The sequence below is a fragment of the Tupaia chinensis genome, unplaced genomic scaffold, assembly GCF_000334495.1.
Source record: "Tupaia chinensis unplaced genomic scaffold, TupChi_1.0 Scaffold149178_1, whole genome shotgun sequence".
In the NCBI taxonomy this organism is placed as follows: Eukaryota; Metazoa; Chordata; class Mammalia; order Scandentia; family Tupaiidae; genus Tupaia; species Tupaia belangeri.
This window is the reverse complement of record NW_006209026.1, coordinates 56,275-68,325: the sequence shown is the minus strand read 5'-3', so window position 1 is coordinate 68,325 and position 12,051 is coordinate 56,275. Positions and strand designations below refer to the sequence as shown.

Below are 12,051 nucleotides of genomic sequence, written 5' to 3'. Positions count from 1 at the left end.
CATTCACCAGAAAGACAGAGAGAGACAGAGAGACAGAAAGCGAGATATCACCCCCACCCCCCAGGGGGGAATAGCCATGCTGCAATCCCTTCTCCTCTTTTCTCCTCTTGGGATTTTGGGCACACACACACATGTGTCCGGCATGAGTTTAAGCCACCAGGTCTGGGACTCGAACCGCGGTTGACTACATGGGAGTCCAGAGACATAGCCATTACGCTAACTGCTGGTCCCCATGATTATGATTTTCAAGCAGACCTTTAAGTTGCCAGGAAATCAGTCTGTTTTCAGTTCATTTGCACTTCTATTCTCCTAAATGACCATTTTAACATTTCTCATGTTTTTCTCAATCCCTGAACCTTGTCTCCAGTCTTCACTTTTAGTTGGTGACCTTGATTCTTGTTCCACCAAGAAAAGTGAAATAATAGTAAAACAGCTTCCACAGACTTCTGCTGCCCATCCACCTATCCATCAGCATCCACATCTGTGTACTCTGCCTTCCTGTCTGACAGTTACCATGGGTGACTATCCATGTTCCCTTCTAAATGGAACCCCTCTACAGGTATACAGATCTCATCCTGGCTTTTCTGTTCCAGGGTTATCACTCTAGCAAGTCCATCTTCTTTATCTTCTATCATCACATTTTCACTCTTTTCTGAATCACTTCCATTAGACTATCAGCTTACCATTATTTCTTCATTATTTTAAAAAAATAATTATTTTATTTTATTTATTATCATTATTATTATTTTTAATTTGACCAGAGAAAGACACAGAAAGAGAGGGAAAGTGAGAAAACAAGCCGCTAGGTCAGGACTTGAACTGCCATCAGCTATGTGAAAGTCCAGTACCTTAACCACCACACCACCCACCGGCCCCCTGTTTCTTCCTTATTAAAAAACAAAAGCACACAACAAATAATATTCATGCCTCATTCCATTCCTAGTCCCTCCCCCCAAAAGTAGCAGCTGCTTCATTTTTTTGTTTCCCTTTGCAGAAAAACTATTTGAGAGAGTTAATCTATAATTACTTTCTCCAATTATGCTGCTTCTGTTCTTCTTAAACCCACTCCAGTTAGGTCTTTGCCTCCATTTCTCCATCTAAGCTGCTGTCCTCAAGGTCATTTGTGATTTATGTGTTGTTCTGTTCCATGGTTAATTCTCCCTTTTTATCTGACATGTTAGCTGCCACTGGTAGAGTTGTTTACTTTTCTCCTTCTCCTCCCATATACTTCATTGATTTAGCTTCCAGGATACCTCGTACTTTCTTGGTTGTCTGATTATCCCATTGGTTGCTCCATCCTTCTCTCCTTTGCTGGTTCCTCTTTTTTGTGACCTGAAGTTCCTAGGAACTATTGCTGTTCCTCTTCTACACTCATTTGTTTGGCAATGGCGATATCATTCAGCTTCTTGACCTTAAGAATCCTTTATCTTAATGCTGGCATTTCTCACATGTATACCCTTAGCCTTAGCCCTGACCTTTCTTCTTCTTTTTCCTTTTAAAGTTTATTTTATTTATTTCAATGATAGTAGAGGGACAGAGAAAGAAAAGGAGGGAGATAGGTACCCTTTGACAGGGTTTCTCCATCCCACCATCCTCCCTGGCCCACTCAGCCAGCTAGTATCACTGGTACGTGTGGGTGTACCTGTGTGTTCTGGTCTACCTGCCCCCACATAGGACTCCAGAATCATGCAGCAGTGCCCTACCATCTGTGCCACTGTGGTCAGGCCAGAGACCTTTCCATTGAACTTCAGACTTGTATATCCAACTGCCTACTAGATATTTCCACTTGCATTTCTAGAGGGCATCTCAAATTTAACATTGCCAAAAACTGCACTCCTGATCCTCCTACCCAAAATCTGTTCTATCTACAACTTCCCTATCTCAGTCGATGAAACTTCATCTTTTCCATTGCTTTGGCCAAAATCTTTGGTATCATTCTGGACTCTTCTCTTTCTTCCATTCTCTGCATCTAATCATTCAATAAATCATTTTGGCTGTCTTTGACATATGTCTAGAGTATGACTATCTCTTACCACTCTGTTCATATCAGCGCAGTGAGGACTGAGTAATTCCCACCTGTCTTACTGTGATCATCCCTAACTGGTCTCTTTGATTCTTTTCTTACCCATCCACTGACTATTCCTAACACAGCTGCCAGGGATCTTTCAAAACAGTATGTCACGGGAACCAGCAGTTAGCGTAATGGCTATGTCGCTGGACTCCCACGTAGTCGACCGCGGTTCGCGTCCCGGACCCGGTGGCTTAAAACTCACGCCGGGCGCGTGTGCGTGCGTGCCCAAGATCCCGAGAGGAGAATGGAGGAGAAGGGATTGCGGCGTGACCATCCCCCCTGGGGGGTGATTTCTCGCTTTCTGTCTCTAATGTCTCTCTCTGTCTGTCTGGCGAGTGCACGCGCCCTATAGTGAAAATCTCTCCAAAAAACCAAACAAACAAAAAAAACAAAACAAAAAACAAAAAAACAAAAAAAAACAGTATGTGGCAGGGCTGGCAGGGGGGGTGGTGGGTTAGGGGCAGCGTTCCCCCGTGTGGTGGTTAAGGCACTGCTTTCCCACATGGCCGACCACAGTTCATGTCTGGGGCATGGCAGCTTGCTTTCTCACTTTCCTGTTCTCTCTCTCTGGTCAAAACAAGTAAAACTGAATAAATAAATTACTTTTTAAAAGCCCCCCAAAACAGTATGTTAGAGTTTGTCATTTTTCTACTCAGAATCTTGCGGTGATGCCTCATGTTACTTAAAGGATATGTGTAATTTGAACTCGTGATTCATTGCTTACCTACTCTCTCCCTTTTGCGTTTAATTTTAACTAAATTAGCTTTTTTACTGTGAATGCAGCAAATCCTCTTGTGTAAGGCATTTTCCTCTAGTTGATTCCTCTGTCTAAATATCGGTGACACCCCCCTTAAGTCTTGGTCAAAACTCTGTCCTCAGTGGGGCTAGCCTGTTAAATCTGCAGCCTGCTGTCCTGCTCAGCTCCCTACAACCCTCCTTACCCCATACCACTTATTTATCGCTTATAGTCCACTTCTCTGTCCACTTCTAGGATGTCATCCCTAAGAGGGTAAGGATTGTGTGTGTTTTAGTTAATGATATAGAGTGTGTAGAAGTGCCTGATTCATGGTGTGTACTCAGTAAGTATTTACTGGATTGAATTGATTAATTGAATTCCAGCCATGTCATACGGTGGTTGAGCACTGTGGATGGGAGTTGGATCCCATGTAGCCTATTGTGGTTCAAGTCCCAGTCCTGGCAGTTTAAAAAAACACATCAGGAGCATGTGGCTATGTGCTCCAAATTCCTACAGGATGGAAAAATGAAAGTAAAAGGGATTGTAGCATGACTGTGCCCCACTGAGGGGTGCCTGCTCTCTCTCTTTCTGACAAGCACACATGCTCTTTGGCAATTAAAAAAATGAATTAATGAGTTGAATCCAGTGATCCTGAGCATACCAATCACCTATCTGGTCTGTATCTCAGTTTGTAAGTCAGTTAGGTAAAGATATTTGCCCCTTCCTATCTAAAACATTTGTCAAGAGAATCAATCTGTGAATGGAAAGTGCGTAGCATGTGAAAACTTTTGAATTGAGTGCTACATGGGTGGGATTCCTTTTTTTTTTTTTTTAATTTGCCATAGGGTGCTTGTGCTTACTAGAAAGAGACAGAGAAGACAGTGAAAAAAGTCCTCACTCTGGGGAATGGTTATATTGCAGTCCCTTCTCATCTCTCCCACCTGTCATGTGGACATGTATGCCCATATGTCTACCTTGCTTTGCAAGCCACTATGTCCGGGACTCAAACTACACAGCCAGTCATGTGGGATCCAGCCACCTCGACCACCATGATGTGTGCTGTATCCCGACCTGGCATATGGTATTACTGAATAGAACCTTTCACTGTCTTTTCATCAGACTAGTGTTGTTTGGTGTTGGACTGTAGCAATAGATCATATATCATTTCTTTAGATCGTTATGACTGATTCCTGAGCATAACCTTTTAGAAGGAGGATCAATGTAATAATCTTTGTTTCATAAATAAGAACCTTGAGGTAAAAGTAAGTTATAATATTACATCCAGTTATTTTACTTTGGCTGGAGAGAGTGGTGATATGAGACACACTTTGGTTCTAAGGCTATGGTAGCTTTATTCTCTAAATACTTGTCTTTTAAAATGTGTGTTAGTGTTGAACATTAAACATTTTGTCAATTAGGTTTCCTTATCAAATCAGAATTGAGTTAAAAACAAGATGAACACCTCCATTAGTGATACTTCGTTGTGTTTAGTGCGTGCCAGATCTGTATTCCAAGGTTAGTGGCAGCAGAGATAAGAAAGCTGGGCTGCTCTGCCATTGCAGGGGAGGGTATAAAAATTCCTCAGTGGTATCACATGGACTTCCACCTGTCAGTATTTAGCTCTGAAGTTCCATACTTTCATTTTGGGTAAGAGCTTATTTGACAGTGTATATCTTTCTTGTGGCTGTGAATTTCTGTCTTTGTTTGCTGTTTTTGTTTTTATTTTTGGCAAAAAAAAATGCTCTGTTCTATGGATTTGTTTTTATTTCCTGTGACAGTAAAATATGACTTCCCCTGCAAACAAAGAAGTCAGAAGATTAAATTTATTAAACATCTCCCATTTTCCAGACTATCTTAAGGATGAATAAGATGTAGGCACTGTCCTCAAGGAGGCAGTCTAATATGGGAGACATAGATTTAAATGCATATAATTTAGATTAGTGCATAGATTTAAGTGCAATAAGTACAGTAATAGAAATATGTACGAGCTACCTGACAGATCAAGAGAAATGACCACTCTGATCAAGGAGAAAAGATGTTCATCAAAAATAAATGTGTACATACATATATACATACATTTATTGCTTTTTTAAATTATTATTTTAAATGACTGTTTTAAAAGTAATTATTTAACTTGATTACTGTTATTTTTAAAATTTAATCAGAGAGAGAAGGAAAGTGAGAAAGGAAGCTGTCAGGTCTGGGACTTGAACTGAGCTGAGCCACATGGGAGTCCAGCACCTTAATCACTACGCCATCTGCTGGCCCTTGAATAACTGTTTTCATGGCAGTGAGAACCTATTTTCCTGTGGCCCAATGTTTTGTTTTCTTTAATGATCAGTAGGCATGTGTTCACCAAAGAGAGAGATAGAGTCAGAAAGAGAGAGGAAGAAAGTACCCACTATGGGGTACGGTCCCATTGCCATCCCTTCTCCATTTCTCCATCCTGTCTTGTGCATGCACACACACACACTCCTCATGTGTTTTCCAAGTTGCTAGGGCCAGGATTGAAATTTGATCAGCCATGTGGGATACAGCTCCCTTAACCACTAGTCTATGGGGTCTGCCCATGGGTCAGTGTTCTATGAACAAATAAAACTGTTTGGCAGGAAGAGAAATGGAGAAAATGAAAGATGGGTAAACAGTATTTTCCAACTAAAAGATCCTTTGATTTTATCTTTTTATCATTGGTAACTTAGTTGCTTATTCAGTCTCTCTTATTTTTTTCTTTAAATATATTTTATGGGACCAGCAGATGTCGTAATGGTTACATCACTGGACTCCCAGGCAATTGACTGTGGTTCAAGTCCTGGACCCAGTGGCTTAAACTTCACACCGTGTGTGTGCACGCGTACATGTGTGCGCGCATAGAACCAGTATCCTGAGAGGAGAATGGAGGGGAAGGGATTGCAATGTGGCCATTCCCCTGGGGGTGACTTCTTTCTTTCTCTGTCTCTTTGGTGAGCACATGTACTCTATAGCAAAAATCTCTCCAGAAACCCACAAATTAATTATTTAATTAATTTTGTTATGTATTAAATTTATTATTTATAATGTAATTTTATTATGTATTAATTTTATTATTATTTATTTAAAGTAAATAGTGTGATGTTAAAGGACACATACAGATAGTGAAGAGATTGCTATTATGAGACAAATTAATATGTCCATCTCTTTAGTCTGTTTTCTAAGGAGAGTTGTTCTGTGGCAAGTGAACATAATATTTCTTTTTTTCTTCAGAGATATTTTTGCCATAGGATATGTGTGCTCACTAGAAAGACAGAGACAGAAAGCAAGGAATCACCCCCTGGGGGGTTGGCCATGCCATAATCCCTTTTCCTCCATACATTTATTGCTTTTTTAAATTATTATTTTAAATGACTGTTTTAAAAGTAATTATTTAACTTGATTACTGTTATTTTTAAAATTTAATCAGAGAGAGAAGGAAAGTGTGTGATGTTAAAGGACACATACAGATAGTGAAGAGATTGCTATTATGAGACAAATTAATATGTCCATCTCTTTAGTCTGTTTTCTAAGGAGAGTTGTTCTGTGGCAAGTGAACATAATATTTCTTTTTTTCTTCAGAGATATTTTTGCCATAGGATATGTGTGCTCACTAGAAAGACAGAGACAGAAAGCAAGGAATCACCCCCTGGGGGGTTGGCCATGCCATAATCCCTTTTCCTCCATTCTCTTCTTGGGGTTTTGGGCACGCATGCACATGTGGCCGGCATGAGTTTTAAGCTGCTGAGTTTGGGACTTGAACCATGGTCAGCTATGTGGTAGTCCAATGACAGAACCATTACACAATTTGCTGATCCCAATAATATTCTTTTATAACAGACATAATTTCCTCAGGGTCACAACGCATAATGTCCCTTTTAAAAGTGAATCTGTTCTTTGATGTCTGGAGGAACAGTGGAAATTTTGGCTATATTTCATCTCTTGGAGCCAGGAGAGAATTCCTTTTCAAACTAGAGCATGATCAGGATAAGAATTTGCTTACATTCCCCTCAAACAGGATCGTAGAGAAGATAGGTTATGTACTCTCCAGTGTCTGCCCTAGTTCAGGCTCCTTGTTTGTTTCTTTCTCTTTAAGTGGGAACCTACCTGGTGTTTTGCTTTCATTTTCTCACTGGGCTTCCCACTCTGATCCATTCTCCACATTCCCATCAGAGCTTCTGGTTCTAATCACAAATCCTGTTAATGTCATTTTCCTTTACCACATTCTTAAATGACTCCCTGTTTGCCTTCCGCATGACATCTAAATCTTTTAAAAATGCTATGGAAAGTTGGGACCAGGAGTTAGCGTAATGGCTATGTCGCTGGACTCCCATGTAGTCGACCATGGTTTGAGTCCCAGACCCGGTGGCTTAATCTCATGCCAGGAACATGTGCATGCATGCCCAAGATCCCGAGAGGAGAATGGAGGAGAAGGGATTGTGGCGTGGCCATCTCCCCCTGGGGGGGTGATTTCTCGCTTTCTCTCTCTCTGTCTCTCTCTGCCTTTCTGGAGAGCACATGCGCCCTATAGTGAAAACCTCTCCAAAAAAAAAAATGCTATGGAAGGTGCCATCTAATCTGATGACAGACATCCTTTTTAACATGATCTCCTACCGTGTACTTCCACTCAGTACCCTGGTGGTACCAACCAGGTATGTCGTCACACACCAAAAATGGATGCGGCACCTATCACCATTTAACATGCTATACACTTTACTCTTTGTTTTCCTCCTCCTATTAAATGTGAGCTTCATCATGAGGATGGTGATTTTTTTTTTAAAGAGGTTTTTGCTATAGGGCACGTACACTCTCCAGAAAGACGGAGAGAGACAGAGAGACAGAAAGTGAGGTCATTTTTACAAATCCCCTCAGGGGGATGGCCACACCGCAATCCCTTCTCCTCCATTCTAATCCTGGGATCTTGGGCACGCACGCACATGCGCCTGGTGTGAGTTTAAGCCACCGGTCTAGGACTCGAACCACGATTGACTACATGGGAGTCCAGTGACATAGCCATTACTCCAATTGCTGGTCCTGAGGATAGTGATTTTTTATTCTGATAGGTTTACCACTGTTCTTTATTGCTTTAAAACAGTGTCTTGCACATATTAAACACTTGGTGAATTTGCATGTATGAATGACCTTTTAAAGATTAATTTATCACACAAGTACAGTAACGTCATTATTCACTGCTTCGTGTGTGCCAGGGACTATGTTTCTCATACTCTTTTTTCATTTTTTTTTTTTTTTTAGAGATTTTTACTATCAGGAATGTGTGCTGGCCGGAGAGGCAGAGAGACACAGAGAGACAGAAAGCAAGAAATTACTCCCTAAGGGGGCATGGCTATACTGCAATCCCTTCTCCTCCTTTCTTCTCTCAGGATTTTGGACATGCACACTATGCGCCTGTTGTAAGGGGCTAGGTGCAGGACTTGAACCAGCTATGTGGGAGTCCAGCTACGTAACCATTACTACATCTGCTGGTTCCTCTCTTACTATTTTAATCAGATTGAGAATTATATTTCTTACATTAAAAAGCAAAGGAAGATTATATTTTAGGTTTGTTGAGAACATTAAGACATTGATGATTTTAAAAGGCTAAAATCAAGAACTCTGTAAAGTCTATAAATGACCAAATCAGTGGTTTTACCTTGTCTTCACTTTTAAACATCTCTTTCCAATTTTGTTTTGTTTTTACATTTTTGAGGTCATACTTCTTTATGTACAGTACTATGGTCTTACAAAAACTCACAGGGTGTGAGTAAAAGTATTCTTTCTCTTTGTCTTCTTAATAAGGAATTGTTATGTACAGTTTTACCTATCTCTGACTGGACCAATGGTTGATACACGTGGATTTTTCAGATTATCTCCTACAGTCTTCTACTTGGAAATTACAAATTCTTCTTTCATTGGCCATGTTAAGAGCATCTCTGCTAATTTATGAGATCTTTTGTTGCTTGATTTTTAATGAATAGGCTTTTTCTTTATAACTGTATCTCACAGGAAAGGATGTCACAGAAAATTCAGTACATATTTGCAGAATAACCACTGGAGTGAGTTTTGAATGTTTAATAACATAATACAATGTTAAATGTTGGAAGTGATAAATATGTTTATATCATTGATTTGTTTATTGCAAACTATATTGATGCTTTCAAAGACCATTTTGTACCCTGCAAAGATATGTAATGATTATATGTAAATCATAAATTAAATAAATATTCGAAGAAGAAAAAATAAGAAAAGTTAAAAAATAGAAAAAACACGTGATTAATTAGTGATATTGGTAGTAGGGAGTACAGCATCAGAGACTTATTCTTTTCTCTGGTAGCTTCCAACAAGAATATGATGTAATACATATGTTGAGAGATTATATCAAGATACCATTTTTATTTAAGTGAGAAATAAAAAGTCACATCATCTTGTCTTAAGAGCTGATCTATAAACAGAAGTTTCTCTGTAGCTGAACTAGTTAGTTTCTCTTATGTTCTGTGATCATAAATACTGAATTACCACATTGCAAACCTATCAGGAAAAAAAAGAAAGATGGTTTGTTTTTTAAGTTGCTTATATTTTTTCACTATTGAAATTTATTTCCAGTTGCAATTCAATGCTTGGAGACAGTTTTTAAGATCAGCCCAGAAGATACACACCTCGCAGTTTCACAGCCCTTGACAGAAATGTTCACAAATTCCTTCTGTAAGGTATGTTGGTATTGTTGTCTCATTACTGTCTAATGTACGCATAACTTACAATTTTATGTTGGAATTTTTAAGAATTATTTAATTTAATTAATTTATTTTTAAAATTTGATCAGAGACAGGGACAGAGAGAGAGAGAGAGAGAGACAGAGACAGAGAGAAAGTAAGAAAGCAAGCCACCAGATCTGAGACTCAAACCATGGTCAGCCATGTGGGAGTGTCCAGGACCTAACTAGCACACCACCTGCTGGTTCCCAATGTTGTATTGTTAATAGTCAAGGGGCCAGGCCTATAAATATTGGGCTATCGGAAAAGTCATGACATATTTTTTTTATGTAAAAATGTGTCATGACTTTTCCAATGACCCAATATTTAACTTCTTTCTGGGTATAAGATAGATATTCTCTCAGGATAGAATTCAGGACCTAAAACAATTCATTTCATGTACTTTAGATGTTTGTATGAATTGCTATTCTCATCCTTTTACCTTCTTTTATGTTTAATGATATGTCGTAGTCCATTTTTAAATCCTTTTTGGTATCAGAGTGTTTTTACATTTCCAACATCTGAATTGCTATTCCCATAACGCGTGGGATACAAGTTGAAAGCAAAAGTTTTAACATTTAGAAAGCAACTATGGACGTAGATTCATCTGGAATTGTATCATCACTTCTGAAGCAGATTTTATGAAATTTGGCTACTGACAGAGAGGCAGAAATCAAGAAATCACCCCCCAGAGGGGATGGCCACACTACAATCCCTTCTCCATTCTCCTTTTGGGATCTTGGGCATGCACTCACATGCGCCCGGCGTGAGTTTAAGCCACTGGGCCTGGGACTCAAACCACGGTTGGCTACATGGGAGTCCACCAACATAACCATTATGCCAACTGCTGGTCCTAGATATTTATATTTTTAATAAAAGTGTTGGATAGAGTTAGGTGCTATGGTGTGCGACAGCTACTGGAGAGGCTGAGATGGGGGAATCATGAAGGTTAAGACCAGCCTGAGCAATATAGAAAGACCCTGTCTCTAAAAACAACATGTGAAAATACTTTTTTCCATTATTTTGTTAACACTATTATTTAGGTGTTAGATTTTATGACATAGAATTACAGATGCTTTATCAACATGTGGTTAATTTATTTATTACTTTTTATAGCACCATGTGATGACTTATGTACTTAACAGAAATATATTGATTTTTTAATTTAATTTCAGAATGACATTCTGCCTCTCTCAAACTCAGTGCCTGAAGATGTGGGAAAAGCTGACCAGTTAAAAGATGAAGGTGAGGGCCAGCAGATGACATGGAAGACAAGGTGCTGAATTCCACATAGACAGCTATGCAGTTCAAGTCCTGGACCTGGTGGCTTTAAAATCATGCTGGGCACATGTGTGTGCATGATCAAAATCCAGAGAGGATACTAGAGGAAAAGGGATTGTGGTATAGACATCCCTCCTGGGGATTGATTTCTCACTTTCCCTCTCTCTCTGGCAATTGCATGTACCCTATAACCAAAAAAGAAAAGAAAAGAAAACAAAATGAAGGTGAATGCTTCATATGAAAATTATTTAGTTTAGCAATGCTTTCTGCTATTTTGGAGAAAGTAACTGTCATCAATACTATTTATACTATCAAAACTGGATTTAAGTCCATGTGACATTCATGAAACAAATGAATGTGGTGGGTAAGAAGCCTGGAATTGCAGAGTGGCTTTTGGGCAGCATAGGTCTGGCTACTTCTAGGAAAGCAGATCTGTTCTGAGTAAGATGTCTAGAACAAACAACCTAAATGCTGATTTAGTTATAACTATATTTGCTACTTGTACTCTGGGACATGAAATTCTTCTTTATGCTTAATCAAAAAGAAGAAAATGATTTTCAGTATTATCTTAACTTTTATGTATTTAGTGTTTTTGAGTTCTTTATTTATTAAGGCATGCCCATGACACTTGAGCTGTTCATTAGCACATTTCATTACCACATTACTAAATTTTCTAGTAGCTTGCTCTTGAAGCATTCTTGTTTTAAATGAGTAAGTCATTCTTGAGGATCTGTCTTGTTTTTCCATTCTGTTAATTATGTTAAACTATACAGGAGAGCCAGGTCAGGTCTATAAGCTTTATGCTAAGAGGGTATAGGTTGCAGTTCTTTTTAGCAACTGTGAAACCATATATTGCTAAAATACATATATGTGTTTATGTAATATATAAATAATAATATAAATTCCCTGTCCTTTACATAGACAGAGTTATTAGAGTCATACACAACCATTTTCTGGCTTTTTCTTTAGTTCATACCCTGAATAATGTTGTGTTTGAAAAAGAATCACTAGGGTCAGCAAGTGACATGGTGGTAAGGCACTGGACACCCACCTGGACAACCGTGGTTTGAGTCCTGGACCTGGTGGCTTGCTTTCTCATTTTCTCTCTCTGTCTTTCTCTGGTGAGTGTAGGTGCCCTGTAGCAAATTAAAAAATAATAATAATGATAAAGAAAATTAAATAATTTTTTTTAAAAATCACAAAAGGTACAG

General features: G+C 39.0%; 1 protein-coding gene across 3 annotated transcripts in view; it reads left to right on the top strand.

Annotated features, from left to right (window-relative positions):
• Nucleotides 1-12,051, top strand: part of SGTB (small glutamine rich tetratricopeptide repeat co-chaperone beta) — a 47,187-nt gene that overhangs the window by 2,631 nt on the left and 32,505 nt on the right. For all 3 annotated transcript variants that reach the window (XR_003548319.1, XM_027769265.1, XM_027769264.1), the window contains exons 2-3: nt 9,414-9,517; nt 10,735-10,804. Coding sequence is in view for 2 of the 3 variants with exons in the window: in XM_027769265.1 (XP_027625066.1) it covers nt 9,414-9,517; nt 10,735-10,804 (174 nt within the window). In the remaining variant the exon portion in view is untranslated. The remainder of the gene's footprint in view (nt 1-9,413; nt 9,518-10,734; nt 10,805-12,051) is intronic.